Source organism: Micropterus salmoides, unplaced genomic scaffold (genome assembly GCF_014851395.1).
Source record: "Micropterus salmoides isolate LMB-PRFRI ecotype aquatic unplaced genomic scaffold, ASM1485139v1 Ms_hic_scaffold_3, whole genome shotgun sequence".
In the NCBI taxonomy this organism is placed as follows: Eukaryota; Metazoa; Chordata; class Actinopteri; order Centrarchiformes; family Centrarchidae; genus Micropterus; species Micropterus salmoides.
The window spans coordinates 31,944,293-31,965,789 of NW_024042261.1; the positions used below are offsets into that span (position 1 = coordinate 31,944,293).

Consider the following 21,497-nt stretch of genomic DNA (forward strand, 5'->3'; position numbering starts at 1 on the left):
AGAGAGAGAGAGAGAGAGAGAGAGAGAGAGAGAGAGAGAGAGAGAGAGAGAGAGAGAGAGAGAGAGAGAGAGAGAGAGAGAGAGAGAGAGAGAGAGAGAGAGAGAGAGAGAGAGAGAGAGAGAGAGAGAGAGAGAGAGAGAGAGAGAGAGGAGAGAGAGAGAGAGAGAGAATATATGATAGATAGATATGCCAAAAAGCATAATACCACCTCTTTAAAGGTTCAGTGAATAAGTTGTAGAGACATCTAGTGGTGAGGGTTGCGAATTGCACCACCCTTCCATACCGAAAGGGAGCAGTATAGCTACGGTGCCTGTGACAGGACAAAGATGTCATCTGTGAGATAAGAGATTGCCAGTCAAGAAATTAGGTTTCTTTTAGATATATAAAGAAATTATAAATTATTTTTGAATATTATTGTTACTTTTTCATTAATAAACAGCCTCATGAAGATATGATGTGCTACATAATGTCTCATTCCCCTGTAATACATTATTTTACATCTTGGGAGGGTTGGCTCATCTGGACTAACATACCAAAGAAAATTAAGAAATTCTCAAACTGTCACATCTAGTGCATCAAGTATGACCACTGACAGATACCAGGACAATGGAAGCCTCACTGTTTCTGCACCACAGTCCATTATAAACCACATAATTCATGAAGTTTACAAAGGCATTGGCTGGTGAGGATCAAGGCTCCTCTTGCTTTTCTTAATTAGATAACCAAAATGTCTTTTTAATTTTTTTGAAATGCAACAGAAACACAAAGTAGTACTGACAGCCATAATGTTAGCTTGTGGCAAAACGGTGCAACGTTTTTAATGCGCATTTAGCATGTGAAAGTAAAAATTACATATTTGTGTGCACAGTGGGAAGCAATATCCAGTAAAGTTTTTTTTAATGCAAATTCGGAAAGTATTTATTATTGGTCACTTGATAGTAACACGGTCTTGTTATATATCACCGTTAGCAGTAAAAAGAAATACATGTTTAACACCAGGGCAGTAAAATGTGTAAAAAGTTTAGCTGCTGATCTGAGCTTCCCTGCTGTTACCGTTTCATTACCAATAATATTCATCAGCTGTTTGTCTCAGAAAGGTAAGGGCACATTTCTGTCCATGTAACAAAGCCATAACAGAGGCTGGAGAAGAACTACATAAAGTTACAATCCACCTACCTTTCTACCAGTGCAGTAAAAGTTTAAATGGCTGATCTGAGCTTCGATGCTGGAAGCTGCCTTTTATTGGCAATTAGCAATCAGCTGTTTCAGTAACATACAGAGCCAAAACAGAGCGCTAGAGAGAGAGAGAGAGAGAGAGTCACTGCATGAAATTAATCCAACTAACATAACACCACAAGCCAAAGCACAGCGCTGGAGAATAAACCAATCCAACTAACAATAAATTTTTTTTCTACCAGTCAGTAAAAGTTTAGCTGGCTGATGTTTCCATGCTCTAAGCTAATGTTACGGTTTTATTGCCAATTAACGTTACTTATCAGCTGATTGTCTCACTAAGTAACCGGCAAAGCCAAACCACAGGCTGGAGAATAAGTAGGCGCCATGAAATTTATCCATATTTCACACCACTGACAGGAGAAACATGGCTCTCTGTGATTATAGCCAGCTTCTAGCTAAAGCTATCAAACATCAGTTTTCATTTGCATCGCTAAAGTCTGACAAACAAAGTTAATTACATGTCCAGCAGAAAACAGACAACTTTCTTGCTTTGAAAACATCTGTCCCACATTAACGTTATAGCCTTCCATCTGGGAAAATCCACAAAATCCGTGATTTCTGCAGTCAGCTGTCCCAAATGTCACTTCTCTTTTTACTTCTAATAAACCAGAAGATTACTCGGAGATTGTATATTACTATTATTATTAGTCCCTCTTCTTCTTCTTTGTACGTACTCAATGTAGTGACGGGCATCTACACTACCGGAATAACACAAGCAGAAGAAGAACGCCATGATGACGAAACACGCTCTGTAGCGCTGTTTGTTTGTTGACGGCTACAGTAGAAACATGACGACAAAATGCAGCAACCTCCACAGCAGGGGGTGCCCGCGGTTATGTAGATATAAATGTCTCATTCTAAGATAATAAAAACATAACAGTTCATTATGTAAGGTCTTTATACACAACTGAAAACATAGTTATGGATCTTATATATCATTTCTGTCAATAGATCCTCAGAAATATTACACACTGGACCTTTAATATACTGTAAACATGGATGAATTACATTGACACACATTCCACTTCTAAAGCAAAATGCAAAGATTTTAGCTCACAATGCACATACTGTATAATCATGTCTATTCAGCTCTCACATCATGTATCATAACATATCACTGCATCGACTTACATGTTGTATAATCATACCATATGTGATAAAACCATATGATCAGGGTCATGATTGTGAGGCAGCGTCCTTCTGTTTGGTTCCTTTCTTATTAAAAGAGGGGAGGGCAATCATTTTAGATCCTTCTCATGAATCGTATTATTCCTGAATTTGAACCTCTCCCCTCAGGCAAACACACCAATGTCTAAGTATTACCAAACAGATTTAAACTCTCCTGTCCATCCAAGTTCTCCACAGGCTACAAACAGAAACAGGCATCACTATAAATGTTTAATTGATGAGCTTATGTGTTAATTTGCTCTATACTGTTAGGGGTGTTATCTTATGTGCTACGGTGTTGTTTCTTTTGGGTACATATCATTATGTCCAAGTATTGTTTTTGGCTTCAGGCTTAGAGTCACAAACAGAGAGAGTTAGCAATCCTCATGATATCCTAATTCATAAAGGCTTGAAATTGTTTGAAGTAGCCCTTGTTACTTATTTTCCATTTGGGGTAAAGTGCTCAGTTATTAGATTTGTTATATTTCTTTCATGGATATATATCTCTGGAGTAGCTCGCCACCAATGAGTCAAGGATGATGATAAGAATCAAAGGAACCTTTTGAAGTGGGGTTGACATTAATACTCACGTTCCAGAGCTGATGGTGAAATACAGGACAAAAGCTGTCTAAGATCAGATTTTTATTTTTATGGATCCAATTTTCAGTCATTGTTGAGATGCTTCACAGTTTTCAACACATCATCTGAGCTACAGCATGGCTTTATCAGCGCTGCTGGTAAAGATTATAAAGTGATAATTAATTATGTTGACCTTGGTTGAAGGGAATGTATTTCCTTGCATGTGTCACTGTCTGACTTAATGTAGATACAGCCTACACTTGTCATCCACAGCATTTTAGCTCCACCTGGTGACTAGGTAATCCGGTCAAGGTCTACAAACTATCAAAATATTTCTACAATGCCTGTGCTGTCTGTTTGGATTCATTGTCACTCAATATTCAATACCATGTCCAGTCTTACTCAAGGAGTGAAACGCCTTGTGAGTTTCTGATAAGTGGATTGATGTGTTGGGGGAAAAAGAAGCACAATTAAAGCAGCTGTTCTCGAGGTACAATCATAACAGGGTGGCTCATAATGAACAGCATGTCAGAGAACTGACCCCATGTGGGCAGTTGGAGGACAGTTGATACTAATTATATCTGATTCTCTGGCTAAAGTGTAGTTTAAAGGGACACTCTGTACTCTTGGTGTTTTGTTTCCTATGGTTTTTTGGTGCCACATTTACTCTCAACTAATCAGTACAGCACTAGAATCATAAAGAGTTGCTATAGCAAGTGAAAAACAAGACATTTCATGACAATGATTTTATTAAGTCAATCAGTTGTCTTTTGTAAAAACAGACCGAAGGAGTTACTCACTTGCCTTTCTGGCCTTAGTCCATACATTCTTTGCATCTTGTGTTCACATACAGTTACAGTCCATATATAAGATATACAGTAGCAAAAGGACAATCGTTTGAGTCTCTTGTTTCAACTGATGACCCATTTAGGCAGCCCCCCATTAACAAGCGGCCTGAACTAGTCCATGTATGCCTTCTAGCAGATCAAAATGCTTCAGTCTGACCCATTATAATAATTCACTGTATTTATTAACCCAAGTCCAGTAGAGTCACTTTATCTTAAGTAGTAGCTGTTCTTTAGATACAACAAAATCAGAAACAGAAGATTTGTTTTTTTTTTCTTCAGTTTCCAGTAATATTTTTGTAAAAATGCGGATGATGGTCTTGTGCTACTAGTAATATTACTATGTACTATCTATACATGTGTGCATACTTCCCATTAGCCTACCCCTTTTAAATCCTTGCATTTGCATCATCAGTATCAGTCTTTTCTGTGTATGTAAAATTAGAACTACTGAAATGATAGACAGCGACCTGTCCAGGGTGTACCCCGCCTTTTGCCAGATGCCAGCTGAGATTGGCTCCAGCCCCCCGCGACCCTGTGCGCAGGATAAGCGGTTGACGATGGATGGATGGATGGAAATCATAGACAGGGTTCAATTATGAATACAGGTATTCTGCATTTATATTCACTTTAGATTTGAACTAGAGAATGTGCCTGTAAATTCCTTCTAAGTCTGTAACCTGTCTCATTATAGTGTAAGTGGAAACATGTCTCTCATTGCCTTAAAACATCTGCCACTTATGGTGATCTTGCTTCTCATCCTGCTAGCTGTGAGCAGTTTTTAACCTCCAGATCACAGATAATCCCTCTCGCTGATGCAGTTTTTCCCAGTATGGACTGGAAGCCTTTTGTATTTTACTGCATTTTTGTATAATCTGTCACATATGTGGCTGTCCTGAACCCCCTCAGTTATTTTAATTTCTTCAAAGGGTTATGATGACCTAGAAGGCTCTTTATAAAGAATAGTTGTGTAATTGAATCGTGATCCTTATTTACATAGGCAGTTGTGACCTTCCCATTTTTACTTTTGTATAAACCTTTTTCTGCATCAGTTCATTTGTCAATTTCTGTTTGTAGGTGTTGTGTCATGGATTTGGAGAAAGGACAAAGTCTTCTGTAGTATTAACAGAGCTAGAAAACAGGAAAAGTACCTAAATAAAATCAAATAAAATCTTCCTTTTCAATATGATTACTTATGGCCAATGGTGTTCCATTTCCTTAAATCAGAGTTTGCAGAATTACTCAGACAAATAAGGCAAAGTCACAATTCAACCTTTAAGAGCGAGAGTTTGAAGACCAAAGATATGGACAGGAGATCAATATTAAGGAGGCAGAGAAAGGAATATTGTTCTCTTTTGAGAACTGCTGTCTGGCTGACTAAAAGAATGGTGCCATCATCTTTTGATAACAGTAATAATTTATGAAAGTTTTTTCTGAAGAACACAAAATCAGGGAACTAAAACAAAAAGTTCAAAATCTACAAAGACACACTGCACTAAAGTTCATCCCCGAGAACTTTCCAGATTTCAGACTATCGTGGGAGCTAAAATGCTCCAAAAAAGAAAGAAAATCAAGTACATCTGAGATGACATGCCGTGTCAATGGATCAATGACAGCAGAGTAATTTAGTCAGTGCTGAGCAAGAGCAAATTGTTTGAGCAAGCAAATCAATTTGAAGTGCCTAGCCTAGAAAAACCTTTTTATTTACTCATGACCAATAGCAAACACCACACAGCAAGAGGACAGAGGGAGCATCCGTATTTGAGATGCTGAGATGGATACTGTAAAGGATGTTGGAGTGTCAATGACATTAAAGCGCCAAGTGGCGTGGCAATAATGAAACGCCTCAGTGGTTTTATCATTACATCAGCAAGGACAAAATGGAAGCACTCGCACTTCCTGACTTTCAGGGCTCACAGAGACTTAAGATAACCTTGCAGATTTACAGTCTAAATTATTGAGCTAAAAACTTCTCCCAGCACTCCTTATTCATGGAGCGCTACAACGCAACAGGCAACCATTATACTGCGGCCTTGGACGGCGAATTGAAATCCGGGGCTTCCTCCTCATACATTTCAAATAGATAATCTCACTGAGAGCTAACTGTGCTTTCAGGCTTGTGGTTTTGGATGAACAACGTAATCCTAGCACTGCTGTTGGACCAGTAATGCCTATTTAATGTTCAAACTGGGAGTGGGAGTGTACATTAACACAGTAACAAGAAATCAATCTAGCAAGTGCAAATAATCATTTCATCACGTCTGCAGCTTTTCTTTCTTCTGCAACTGAAACCTTCTGTGACTCTCGCCTTCCCATCCCCTCTGATTCCATCATTGATCTTCCTTTGCCAGAATCTCTCCAATGGAAAACACATTGATCCTTGGCTCCTTCTTGTGCTGCTAATTACTGATGGGACTGTGTCACTGTCAGGCCCTTATCTGATGCAGGGCTGTGTAGAGGAGTAATGGGATGTGCCAGCTAAAAAGCTGTCTGACACAACCTTGTGTAAACATGGTTGCCCCCCATTAATCATATCATTATTGGAACCACAATAAGCGTAAGCATCAACATTATCCAACAAACTTTTAGTTATTTTTCCCACCCTTTAGTATGGGTACACCATCTATTTATATTTCTTTGCTAACTTTAGTATGCTAACATGCTTACAATGATAATGCTAAAATGCTAATGGTGCAGGTGTAATGTGGACAAAAATGGTGAACTGACTTACCCATACTGCCATCCCTAGAGCCATGCAGCTTGCGTGGCTAAAACACTGTAGTTGTCTTTTCCCCATTAAATGAAAACTGTCTATTACAATTTGGGGTTTTACTTTTTCAGTTCTACCAGTAATAATAACATTGTACTCATCAAATTTATTTCTGAGACGAAAGCAGCAACATCACGTAAAACAACTCCGGTGGTGCAAGATCAGTGTTGGGCAAGGTACTCTGAAACTGTAATAAGTTACTAGTTACTGGGTGAAAAAAAATCTCATAAATCTATCTCATAAACATATATCTCCGTTTACAGTTCAACTTGCAACTATACTGGTTGTGTGTGTGTGTGTGTGTGTGTGTGTGTGAGTGTGTGCATAGTTTTTCTGTGTAATTTACCTTCAAATAAAGTGGTTTAGATCACCTGGCTAAACAGTTGTTTACAGCCTGATCTTCTGACTACTGGTGTTTCTTGCCCCCTCTGACTTCTTTCTTGTAGTCAAACTTGGTTAAAAAAAAAACTGAAATTATCCTTTAATGATTGTTTAAAAAAACAATCTTTGCATATATTGTGCTTAAACTCCTTTATCTCAGGTAACAGTGCCCCAGATATATTATGAGACACAAATGATATTTATGTGTGTATTGTGGTGAGAGTCCATCATATTTCATCCTTGTACAGAATGTGCTATCTGGTTTACTTCAGCTGTGAGGAGGCAGAGGAAGGTTATTAACATGGTGATTAATGCAGGCATATGGGAGGAACATTGCTGTGTTATCATAGAGGAGAGGGAAATGATTACCTAATGGAGGTGTGTCCAATGTGTTTCTTTAAAGCTGAAATGAAAAGAAGAGTCAAAGGCTTCAATGTGGCACTGAATCAACCTGTACAGGAAATCAATCATCTCCACTAGACTTTATAAAATAATACTATTAGAAACTGAAAGTAAATGCAGGCAAAAGGAGGCTGGTGCACTTACACTGTTAATGAAGTGTAGCTCTTTTTAAAGCTTTTATCAAAGCGCCAGTCTGTATCTGGGCTCGCTGTCTCAGACAGCGATTAGGCAGATCATGTTCTTTCTCTAACTCCTGTGTTTTTGTGCTTGTGTGTATTTGTGTATGTTGGCGTGTGTACATGCCCTCCCTGCGTCCATATGCCATGCACACTCTCACAGAGCAAGTAGATGATAAGGAATAGCTTAATGCTGCCTGCTCATTAATGGAATAGTCCACACTTAAACATTTTAACACGGTTAGCAAAATACTTTTTCTGGGTACAATTTTTTTGTGTGGTGGTGTTTTTATTTATACAGGTCAAGTGTGGGCCAGAAGATGAAGTGATATTTCACATCACGCTGAAATATTTCGAGTGCAGCGTGGAGTAACAGTTCCTTTTATATGCTCATTATTTTGCCCTGACTATGTTCACGCCTGTAGTTCAGTTCCCTCAGTCAAAACCAAAAGGAAAAGTGATCCATTGTTTCCTCTTGGTTCTAGTCCATTTACGGTTCACACTGACTTATTACAAACCAACCAAAAGTTGTAAACATAAAGTCACATGGACCAACAGGTAACTCATTCATTGGACATTTTCGGTGACCTAGTCTGCATCATCAGAGCAACACGGGCCCTCTGGGAAAATCAAAACCAAATTTATTTCATTGTCCGACAGCAAGTGATGCTCTGCTTACTGGCGCTTGAAGACTTTACTTATTTTCCCTGATGGTCACAAAAAACTTCCACAAAGAGAAATGGTTGGTTATGAGCAGTAGTTCAGACTGTAATACGAATTTATTTGTCATAAATTTTCCCTGATGGTCACAAAAAACTTCCACAAAGAGAAACGGTTGGTTATGAGCAGTAGTTCAGACTGTAATACGAATTTATTTGTCATAAATAATGACAGTTTAGCTTTTGAATTCATGCAACTGTCACATATCCACATTCACTGAGGCTACAGACCCAGAGCAACAAAAATCTATTTTCTCAGCGTGTGTTCATATGTTCAACCAGAGAGTAGGACTGTAAGAACTAAACAGAGAAATCACCTGCTATACGCTTTGGTTGGGAAAAACTGAGCTCCCAGAGGCCACAGCCAAATTACATATTAATTGCATACAGCATGCCTAGTATAAACATTTTCATTGTATACAGTTTTTTTCAGAAATCATTGATTGATCAAAGTAGTGTGTTTTGTACAAGGAGGTGATACAAGAAGTGGGCTGACCGATGTCAATCAAACTTGAGCTTTGGAAAACTGCTACTAATTAAACTTCAAGCAAAACAAACTTAAACTTTCAAACACACTGCTTTTCCAGTTGTTTTTTGTTTAGTCAGATTTTCGCTAAGCTTTTGTTAAACGTTTCAGCTGTGAGTAGGTCCATTATTTTCTTTTCTATTTTGGGACAACAGAGTCCACGAATAGCACTCTCACAAATCAAGATGATTTAGTCTTTCAATATCAAACCACTGCGTCTTCAAAACCGGCTTAGAATTAGTAAGTTGTTTAGAATTGGGACACAGCTATGGATAGGCCCAGCCCTTATATACATTTCACGCTGAATATCCTGTGCAATGTTTTTGTAGCTGGTGTCATCATGGATCTTGTCAGTGGCTTTAAAAGTACAACTTTTTTGATGGCTTTTTTGCCATCCGACCTGTGCATGACACACCCTTGCATTGATCTGTTTCTCACTTTTTTTATTTCACCAGAAAATGTATAATACTGCTGTGGTTGCTCTCACACCCACCACCTACATGTACTGTATGCAACACAGAGTACCCATCTCCCTATGGTGTGTTGAATTCTGACAAATGTAGGAACTCAAAAGTACTGTATATGTTGTCAAGTCAGACTGAGTGTGGCTTTACCAACATAGTAAATTATGTATTAGACATCACATATTGATGTCTAATAGTGAAGGAGTATCTGAATATGTGTTTTCTTCTGAAAAATTAGTTTCCTGCATTAATCATGGGGTTTATTCCTTAGATGCTACTTAAAGGGCGGAGCCTCTAGCACAGTGTTTGAGGGTGTTCTTTTATGCCAATGCTCCCTCATGACATGTCTTGATATTCTGTGAATGCTACCTGAATCCAGAGAATGCCATGCTTGCTGTGACTGCCTTTTGTAAAATTACAATAGACACTATATAGTTTTCTTTTGTAACTTTAGTTTTATGATTACACTTGGATATTAAACATTGTATAGTGCGTACCAAACTCCTGCTAGCCAGTACTAAGCACAGATGTGGAATCATCTGTTAGAAATGATACACATCCCCTTAAGAAATACAGCTCTGTTAACCATATTTCTCTAATCTCTTACTCCAGTGAAGGTGACCAGATATATTGTTTCAGAAATCATGTTATTTCAGAAAGCTGATAATATCCTTGTTACTTAAAGATTCAGTGTGTAATATTTAGGAGGATCTATTGACAGAAATGCAATATAACATGCGTAACTATGTTTTCAGTCGTGTATTAAGACCTTATATAATGAACCGTTATATTTTTATTACCTTAGAAATGAGCCATTTCTATCTACATACACCGCAGTTCCTTTTACATGCTCGTCGCCTTGTTGCACCGCCATTTTTCTACTGTAGCCTAAATGGACAAGCAGCTTTTCAGAGCATGTTTCGTCACTACGTTGGAAGAAGAAAAGGAAGAAGAGGAAGAGTTAGAAGTAGTATTCTACTGGTTTACTTGAAGTAAGACAAGAAGAGAAATTTGGACAAATGGTGGCCCACACGTATTATTTAGCACAAGATCCGACAGCGTGTAGCTTTTCCCACGCACTTGGAAAGGTAGGGGTGAGCGGTGCATTCAAGTGGTGTTGGAATAATCAGTATATATATATATATATATAACATTTTTTCCTCCTCGAATCTTTATTGCAAAAAAAGAAAAAGTGTACACGGGACATAAATAATTATACAGAACTTTGATTCGTGCAAAATCATGTTTTGCAAATACATATTTTGCAAACATGTAATTTGCCATATGGTTACGGTTAGATTGCTGTCCGTGTAAAGTGAACTAGATGTCTGCGTGTTGTTTATATGCTCTGATAATGCTAATGCAACACATCTTTTTAGTAGTGTCCATGTTGATTCCACATTCCGACTTAAGAGCACATGAATACACACTGAAGTTGGAAGAACAACTTGGATGGGACCATCTGAGGAGTACGTGAGTGCACCTTGAGCAACTTGTTACAGTTTGCAACCCTTACCACTAGATGCAACTAAGACTAAAACACACTGAACCTTTAATTGCATGAAAAGCAAACTGCTTTAAATGGCGAACTGTGCATCTGCATCTTGTATATATTGCACAACAGCTGTTATCAGTTTTTTACACACTCGTTTGTCCATGTCAAGATCCAACCTTTGAGAGGCAAGCCCAGGTTGCCCAACTGTGGCTGTTGCAGAAATGGCCTGCAACAATTTCCCCCAATAGCTGGGGTTGTCCGTCACTGTGCTGCCTATTCACATACTTGTTCCAGTGGGTGGATTGTCCAGGGGTAGCTAAGATCAAACAAAATGTTATATTGCTCAATACAAGTCTTTCAGTTCAATACACATTAGAAACTAAGTAATTCACAATATGTTTTGTTCAAAATTTGTTGAACAGTACAGTGGTATGGTTGTTGAGCCGAGAGGGAGGATTATTTGGACACCTGAGGAAGGCTCTTGAAATGGGTTATTTCTTCCTCAAGGCCCTGAAGACACCGGGTAGTTGGGGGAGATTGTCCCCCTTGTGGCAGCACTCATGAGAACTTCATTGTCTTTATGCCTGAGGGCAGCCATGCCTGCCAGACCTATCAGCTGCCGACCTGTGGCCAGGGTCATGACACAGCCCACAGTGACATCCATGGTGAAATTGCTCATTTAAGGTGGATATAAAAAGCCAAAAAGTCAAAAATGGGAGGCCTAACCTTTTAAGAGACTCCTGCCATGACTTCTTCACCCACTCACTGAGTTCTTTAGGCACTGGGGTGATGAAAACTGGCTTGGAGGTGCCCTTTAGGAAAAAGTGAGGAGGGCCACAAAGGTGAAGTGTACTGCTGATGGTCTTTGATTTCAAAATGCAAAACTCTCACCAACCTTACTCACCTGACTCACCGACATGTCAGGATGGGAAGGACAAGAAGGCATTATCTGCAGTCCTGCCAAGAGGCATGGAGTTGTCTTCTGCTAAGGGAGGACACAGCAAGAATTATCTTTGAGGGGATAGAGGGTGGTCTTCCATAACTGCTGCCACACTACAGTATGGTATGCCTCACTGTGATTACACTAGAGCTTCATCCATAGTGAATGTGGGGTGCAATTACAGCACTGCTGTCTTCTTGTCATCTGATGACAAAGCCATGTGGTTCATACATTCTCGCGGGTTGATGATCCCAGTGACAGCAGGCTTGGCACTGAGGTGTCACTGATTAGCACACCTGGACAGGAGTAAAAAAAAAGTAGATGAGGATTAGCACTTACACAAACTCCAATGGGGTCGGATAGGCTCATTCTGATTGGCTGAGCACACAATAGCAGAGTGACTATTTTTAGGAATGGAGAGTACATCAGCCAATCTTCGTTTTCAACAAAAACTCCTCCTGGATCCAAAGCCATTCAAAGCATAATTTATGTATACAGGACTGTATTTATCAGAAATTTTGCTCTAACTTCAAGACATATCAATGTGATTTTACAGCAATGTGGCACTCTTCCCTTAAAGAATTTATGTTATAGCTTCCTTTCATCGTTTGTGATTTGTGCCCATCATATCTCGAAAATGAATGGCCACATTGACGTAAAACTTTATGTTCCAATTCACACTCCAGCGAGGAGGAAACCTAATCATTTTGGTGATCCTCTAACCTTCCTGCTAGTGCTACAATAAGGCCAAACTTTTAATGGTCACTACAAATCTTTATTTTTATTTTTTTTTGCTGACCTCATGACCTATACTGAAGCATCATCATTACAGAAAAGTTGCAACTTTAAAATGACTGTTATCTCATGGTTTGTTACTAAGAAATACCTATTTGCAATTTCATATCTTGGTAAACTTAGATATGATATAATGAATGTATTAAATTAAGTTCCAATTTTGTTGGAGGGCACTGGGTTGATGTGGAGCCATTGCGATGATGTTGTTGTCAGTGTGATGATTGACAAAATCAAGAAACAAAATAGTAAAAGTAAGTTCATTACAGAATGGTATAAACTATTCTACAGACATACATGGCTACAACTAAAGTGTGAAGTATTTTTATTGCTAGAATTATGGTTCACTACCTATCAAATTGAATGAATTAGGGAAAACTGTATTTAAAGTTTAAGAATGTTCAAATTTAGTGCAATTTGTCATTCAGTATTTCCTCTCTGCATAAACAGATTGAACTTTGACTTATTTAGATTTTCTTGAAGTACTTAGAGTCATGCTCATACAGTACAATGTATGAGTATAATGTACAATGTTTGTTTTTTTTGCCAAATCAGTAACTAAATACAGTGAAGGTCCTGTGCGCAATGAGATTATTTGCATATGAAGTGTTGACACAGGGATTTCAGATGCACAGTGTTATGCAGGGGGGAAAATCTGCTTTTGACTGCCAGTGTTGCAAGTCTGAGGTGTAATTTTCTCCTTTACATTTCAAGTTCAGCTGTGTGGGAGGCTAGTTATTCATGCGGATGTCACAAGAAAAGACCCCCCCCCCCCATCTTTGCATGTCTTTGCTGCCCTAATTCCTAGGCAAGTGCTGCAGTGGTCCTGTTCTGTTGGCAGTCTATGCCTTTATTATTTAACACCTACATAATGTATTCGTTAGAATCTGCTGTCAGTCCCTGTCCGTTCCACTTCATCCCATCACTCAGATCTTTTTTTTTTTTTAAGTAGGTGGGGGTTCTTAGCACCAAATACACAACTAGCTTGTATTCTGTTGTCATGCATCTTCCTCTGCCTCTTGTCTGTGTGTTTCTTCCTCTGCCGGGAATTCAATTATCCTGGCTGTTGTTTTATGATGTTGTCGTGACATCCAATGACGGATTCATTATCTCATCTCCTTGTGTGACAGCATAGTAGCAACAGGACTGTTGCTTCCTTCACTTCTGCAGTATACATCCAGCTTTACATCTGGACTGTGTAACTCTTTTTCCATCAATGATGCTGGCTAGTCCTTGCTGGCTTTCTCTTGCAATTAAGATGTTAAGGAAAATAAACAATCTTCTGGAGTAGTTTAACATTAAAGTACAATAGTTCTGGTGGTTAGGAGGGGCATAATAATTCAGAAATTTAGATAATGCTTTAATAAACATGAATGAATCAACAGTGTGTTTAAGAGAGATCTCCTTTTTTGTACTTATTTGTGTCAGATTTATGAATAGTTATTTGCTGTTTCTCTGCGTTTCCTGCATTGAGGTGAAGTTTACTTTCTTTTATGTGGAAATAATATATTAATATATCCTGATGAATTATTTTTGCATATATTTATTGAAAAAGCGATTAAAAAAAAAAAAAAAATTATTCATTAAAGGCCAGTTTCCTGGGTGACAGGGAAGTTTGCACACTGTAGTTGGTGAAATGTTGCAGGGGCTTTGTGGCTCTATTTTAATATGAAATGTACTAACCTCTGCTGGGGTTATAAAAAGGTTGCAGACTGTTGCTGACTCTGGTCTCTTTGATCTGTCTTTTTTTTTTTTTTTTTTTGTCTTCTTCAAAATTGCACAAAACTGGGACGAACCTCATATAGCATGGCACGATAGACTGTGCTAATTCACAGAGGCTGTGTCCCTTTCCCTTCATTATGTACATTCTCTCTGTGTTGCAGGGAATGAGTTTGGCCATCCTGAGTGGCTGGATTTCCCTAGAGAGGGGAACAATCAGAGTTACCACTATGCCCGGCGGCAGTTTAACCTAGTGGATATGGATCACCTCCGCTACAGTCAGCTCTACGCCTTTGACCGGGACATGAACCGTACCGAAGACAAGTACGGCTGGCTGGCTGCCCCACCTGTAAGGAAATCACACTCTCACTGTACAGAAAGCTTTGTGAAGACACTCTTACTGACAAAATCACATGAATTATTTTTTTCAAGATCAAATGTATTCTCAAGCCAGCACATTTACACACCTTTACAGTTTTTTAGTTCTCAGGTAGGTACAGATAAATGCACCATAAAGAGACATTTTTGAAATGTCCTTTTTCTCTGGCTGCTGTCAAGGTGAACAATAATAGATTTCACTCTCATGCTGCAGCTTTTCTCTTTGCCTGCATTTGAAGCCTATGGGGGGAAAATTATGTTTTTCTCTTGACGGGACTGGTAAAGTAATGGGATAATGCAAATGGAGTGTGGTTAAATTGACAGGAATTAGAATTGAGTCTGTGTAATTGATTCAAAAATATCCTCCCTCACATCCCCAGGAATCAGTTCTCAGATTAGAGCTACTCCACCTTGCTGCATTACACTTGTACCAGCATATTTCTCCTTGACATACAGACAAATGCAGCAGAGAAGGAAATGTATCAAAGAGCATAATTAGTGACATGTCTGGTTCACAAGGATACTTTCTGTATATTGCTCTTATCAATCAGAAGTGAGTTGTCACTTACTGGAACCTCTTACACCCTGGATGAAACTGAGCTTTGGAGGTAAGGAAAAGGAAAAGCAGTACCTGGCTGAATTCTGGACTCCCTTTTGGGACAATGGGAGGGAATGCTGATCCTTCCCTGCTACTGGCATGCATGCATTTGGCACCAGCGCTAAGTCTAACTTGTTATACACATTGGGTGCGGTTTACATAGTAGATGACATCCCCACAATGTATATTTAAGACATCATCTAATTGTGTTTTTTCTTTGATTTATTACCTTTAATCATGATTCTGTTAGATTATATCATGACAATCTGAAGGTTGTCATTTCTGCTAAGTTATATTATGTGTAAAGCTCTGGACAGCTGGGATGTTTATGGAGCAGGCCAAATTAAGTTGAAGTTACATCTTCTGGGTGTGCATGGAATTAGTTGTCATGTTTTCTGTAGCTATGACCATGAAATAGCAGTTTTTGTTTGAGAACACTTAAGAAAAAGTTCTGTTGTTTTAAGCTGCCAAAAAATTATTCTGTGATCATCAGAAAGGTTTTGCTGGATTGTCAGGATTTCAAAAAGTGTAATTATGTCAAGATCACCAAATAATGATCCTGTCTATAACAAGGTTGATTCCTTGAAATAAAACACATAACTCACAAGGAAACAAGTTCAAAAGCTCTGGGATTCCATAAAGTCAACCTAAAGGCCCTGTATGCTGTGCAATTTTGGCTGTCCTATTCTACACAAAGGTTTACATATGTGAGAGAAACAAGGTGAAATCTTTGGTCATGAATAAAAGCAGTGGTCCTATATCTCACCGTGAGACACATTCACCGATGGCAGGGTTACAGATTTGATGACCAAAGACAGTCTGTGTCAAAATTCTGACCGTTTAGAATTTTTTGACCAAATTCTTACAGTGTAACTGCTGCTAAAATGTACGTCTATAAACCAACCAATCAGAATATGATAAGAAATGACATAGAATAAACTGGCAATATTGTTAGTGCTCATAGACACCACATTATTGTGGATATACATAACTACATACTACAAACTATAGATAAAGCTTTGCAACTGGTGTCCAAACATGATGCATAAGTTAGAGGGCGCTATGAGGTTGCGCAGCATTCACTACATCACCCAGGGGGATCACATACCAACCAAGTGCAGAGCAGGGACCCAATGGGGATCAGCCATGGATCAGCCTAGGCCCTAGCACAGCTCAGCTGGCAATTTTATATGGCTGCTACAGTATTACATGATATTTATCCAAAGCGACTTACAATAGGTGCATTTAACCATGTGGATACAATCCAAAAATTAAAAAAATCATGTAAGAACGTCAAGTTCATGAAATATGATGAACTGCTTCAAATGCTACATTTAAAACGGATGATATGAGTTGATGACATTTCTCTGCTCATATGTTTATTTTTACCTTTCAGACAGTGGACCTTTAGTTTACTCCAAGTAAGTTCAGAGATGAGGTCTAAACAGTTTGAATAAAGGCAAAATATGGCCTACTCCTGTTCCTACTTCTACTATGTAGAAAATGTGTTTCTAATGATGAACAGACAATAACTGTCTCATAGATCTAATGTATAGGATTTTAATCAATCAATGCACAGAAGCCAGACAACATACTACACATAGATGTGATGCCTTGAACTTGTTTGTGCCACTGGTAACAAAAAAAATCAGGTGGAGAAATATTTTTGAAATTCTTAGATTAGAAGTGACAAGAGGGAAGAGGTGGAGTCAAAGTAGACACATTAATCAAAATAGACATTATGTAAAACTCAACCAAATATATTAGGTAAGTAGTCTGAAGATCAGACTGCAGCCAAGGATAATAAATCAGGTTCAGAGGTTTCTGTAGCTGACCCTGTGCTCCGGTCTCACAGAGTGCTCGGAAGCAGCTGACACAAATATTTCTTCTTCAGGGATTGATAAAATATCACCATAAGACTTTGTATAACATCACTCACAGATAATGCCAATAACTGCTCAGATATTCTGCTGTAATAACCAGATGAGTCTGAATCCTCTGGACAGCTTATCAGTGACATTGCCAAGGTAATCATGCTTAGTGGGAATGTTCTATAGCTGGGTTCAATATTTCACTTTGGTGGGAGGATCCAAGGGCGTTTTGTAGTTGAAATGAGAAGCAGAAGAGGATCTGTCAGACTCGGCAGCTCTGCCTGTTTGTCCCAGGTGTAAGTGCACTAAGCAGAAATGGAAACATGCAGGGACTTTGCTTAAAAGTGTGATCTGTGTTTGCCTCTTTGAAGATGTGCAGCTGTGAGCTTCAAAACGCCAAACTCTGGACATGCAGAGATGGTATCACTTGAGGTGATAAATGTAAATAAACCAGTACATACTTGCAAGCAGACTATGGCATCCAGAGTAGTCTGTCTTCTACTTATACCAGCATTAGTTACCCATGAGATAATTTTATTTACTGGTTATATAACTTAACAATATCTTTTATTCTTAATAGTAAAAGCTGTTTGTGAATCCCAACGTTTAGATTCTTGTTTGCATTAGAAACATAAACTTATTTTTTAATATTGAGGTCATTGGATGTTGCGCTATGAAACAAACCTTAGGAGAAAGTCAAAATGTTATTTTTGACCTCTAATCCAACAGCGGGTAACATCTTCAAATTTATCCACAAACTGTGCCGGTGTCTTAACTTGTGTACCAGTGAAGAAAAGGAGCATAGAGGGGGGTTGTGCTTTGTGGAAATATTGGATTTGAACAGTGGTTTTGCAAAATTACATTCAGAGCTGTATTGTACTGGAGAGATTTTCCCTGCTCTCATTGCCTGGCTAACATTCACCCAAAACACTTGTTTTAGGTCAGAGTGATGCTGCAGGCAGTATAAGAAACTGAATTTCTTAGACCTAATGTCAAACTGGAAGACGTTGCTTTCATATCAGGCGACCATATGTTCACATATGGGAGATATTTTTCTTGGTGCACACTTGAAAATGATTAGTTAGATAATAAGTCTAGAGTTTTTCAAGTTTGTTTATTGCATTTAGATTTATTTATTTATTTATAAGTAAGAACATTTACTGTATATGCTCATCAGGTCACAACTTGATGGATGCAGTTTATATTTGTTTTACAATGCTAAAGCGGTTATAGCCAGCCGGAGGTGCTTGGCGTTACTCCAAATTTGTGGACTTCTCATGTAGAAATGGACTTGTTCAAAGACTCCAGACTGTCAGCTCATTCCTTAACCTCCATCCTCTTTGCCGGTCCAGTTGCAGGGGTGCTTATCTTCTCATTCAGCCCTGAATATGCTGCCCTGAAATTGGCTTGGGGAAAAAGGCACTAAAAATAGGGGGTTGGGTGACATTGATAATCTCTGCTAATGACACGTTAACAGTAGCTTGCTCCACAGGAGAGTGGCGGCTTTATCATGTGCAGCTGTCTAAAGCTGACAGCGTGTGCCTCGCACTACCCTGGGCCGCTGCTTTCTGCTGATGAGTGCCACCTGAAATTTGATGTGGAAATGGTACTCAGCCTATTTGGAAATGTGTAGTCCACTGATATAATGTGCCCCATTATAAGTCTCTAAATCCAAGATGAGAAAGGTAATGACTATTCATGAAGAAATATTTTATTAGCTTTTCTTCTCTCCCTTCTCCCCCTCCAGGCCTTTGTCAGCGCTACGCATGAAGAGGACAAGGTCATTGTGTTTGACAGGGGAAATGTGCTCTTTATCTTCAACTTCCACCCCAATAAGAGCTTCCAGGACTACAGGGTGGCTGTAGAAGTTCCAGGAAAGTATCCTTTTAGCTCTCATCTGTCATGTCACTGCTTGTGTCCTTTAAATCTTCAGACATTGGCTTTCCTCCACAGTTCACACACTCAGTGCATCTCAGAGTAATGATGTCTTTGATAGTTACTACTTTTATACAACAACAAGACTAATTGTTTGAGCTTGACAAAATCACTAACTCGTAATATTTCAACAACCACCTTTACTACAGGATTCTCTAGAGCTAATGACTACATTCACGTCAGATCAGCTGCACTTACTCACATTATGGTGCCACTAAGTGTGGCTGTTACGACATTTTAAGGATAATAATAGCAATATTCTGTGTTGTTCTTAGTGTCAACAAACCCCATGAAAAGACCAAAACAAATATTGCATGCATTTACCTTCTTCCCCATCTTGGGGACCCACCTGTTTGTTTCTACTGAAGATGTTAATCTTGAAAAACAACCAATACAAGATATAATTAAAGTTTAAAAAAAAAGGTTGAATGTGGAGCACTTGAGCCCTGTAGTTTTTAGTAAATGATACTCAAACAGGAGTACATTATTATGCCTGTGTTGGTCACTATATTCAGCTGTGGATTATATATACTGGAATGACTCAAAATAAATTACAGTTCCTATCTTCATAGTAATATAGGGAAATGTCACCCAGTAATGGAGCTATGTGTCACAGAGGAATAAGATCGGACATCAGACTTTGATTACACAGACAGAACTTGTGTGTAGGATCAATTCATTGGTTTTGGTCTAGACAGTAAATGGCCATGTCAAGATATGTCATTCCAGAAAAGCAGCAATTTCTAATAGTATTTAAATACTAGAGTAAGATGAGTTATTTTAAGATAATCTTACCATGAAAAGAGGAGCAAGTAGCTAATCTCCAATGCTTGAGACTCTCAGTAGCATATATTGTACATGAGTTTCTCAGTTAATCACATGGTACTGTGTACAATATATTAATGTACCAATACATCTAAACGTCTAAAAGTCCCTTCTGAGAAGATGCATTCTTCTGGGCTGAAAAGCAGATATAAATTTAGCAGTCAATGTTGAGAGGAATTTGAGTCAATTGTTTATAGTTGTGTTGTTATGCGATTAGAAAGAAATGATAGCAAAGCCCAGTGATTCAGAAAGCGCTCTCTATAGCAGCATTGGCTGTCTGTCTTCCCAGCGAGCAGAGCTTGAGGAATTTAATGAGTCCCACAGTTGTGATTACAGCAGGCTTAATGATCAGGGATGTGAAGGGGGACAGAAAGCTGACAGATTTGTATTTATTATAACGGACATCACTCTCTTCTGGGGCCCACTGAAGCTCACAGCAACAGTTTCCCGGATGGATACGAAGCTGTGTTGCTTTTTCAGCTATGACTTAAATAATGTGATGGTGAGTCACAACACAGACAGAGTTTGTTAGTTTTCTCTTGCTGCCAGCGGTTCAAATCACTACACATGAGCAATTCGGTCTCAAATTATGATGATTTGATTGGCTGACAATGAGGCTGTTACACAGCAGTTGTTTCTTTGATTTCTACATTATTTTTTGTTTCATTTAGATGGATAAGTTTATGCTTCTTGCTAATTAGTTAAATAAGGAAATAATAAAACTGTCAAAGTAATGAAATATCTTAAATTAAAACATGTTAATACAGTATCAGCATGTTGATAATTGTACGTATGTTAAGAAGAATATGTTTTATTACATCCAAAATCATTTTAAATTGAATTCAATTGTATTTTGCCAGGTTATGAACGTTATCTGGCAGTTATTGTATTATATATTGTTATGTAGATGGTAGCATGATTATTACATATTAGATATATTATGGATAAAAAAACTGTACAAAAAGAACATTTCTTACATCTTAAAAAGACAAAATATGTTAGTAAATATGAATAGTGAGACAAAACAATAATCAAGTTTATCTGATGATTAAAAAACAACAGACGTAACCCCTAATCTCTTAATATCATGCGTTAATTGTAAGCTTGTTTGATGTGCCATAATTGTATGTTCTGCCGCGTTTTCGGCTCTGCCTTGATGGGGTGAATCTTGGGCACACCACTAATAGCCTTGCTGCAGTGTCTGTAACACCGTTTTTGAGGGTTTATTTTCATTTAGATGAAACCACATCTTTTCCTCCTGGTGCTTCTTTTGATGTTTAAGGAGAGGCCTCAGACACTGGGTGGGTTGAGAGGAAATGCAAATAAATGTGAGGGCAAAGCTCTGGCTGTCATTATACAGAGAAGCAGTAAACACATAAAGGCAAATGTGCTGTGTGTGCGAGGAAGGTAAATGTGCCGTGTGTATGAGGAGATGCAGATCCTCCGATGGGAATGTGTGCAGAGGATCCAATTAGGGGAGAAGACAGATGAAAGTGCCACTCAGAGGCAGAGGAGGTAAACAAGACAAGCTCAAAGAGTCCAAAAGTGCTTTTTCATTACACTCAGCTGTCATATACTTAAACTTTCTTCTACCTGTGTGAGGGTCAGGGATGTCACAGTGGAGCCCCAAACCACTACTGTATCTGGAAAAAATATCTGGATGTGTCTGACCATGCTG

At 38.6% G+C, this 21,497-nt stretch overlaps 1 protein-coding gene across 1 annotated transcript in view; it reads left to right on the forward strand.

Moving 5' to 3' along the window:
- The window catches only part of gbe1b (glucan (1,4-alpha-), branching enzyme 1b), an 85,221-nt gene that overhangs the window by 48,626 nt on the left and 15,098 nt on the right, over window positions 1-21,497 (forward strand). The window contains exons 13-14 of the mRNA XM_038694127.1: window positions 14,377-14,561; window positions 18,807-18,937. Coding sequence (XP_038550055.1) covers window positions 14,377-14,561; window positions 18,807-18,937 — 316 coding nt within the window. The remainder of the gene's footprint in view (window positions 1-14,376; window positions 14,562-18,806; window positions 18,938-21,497) is intronic.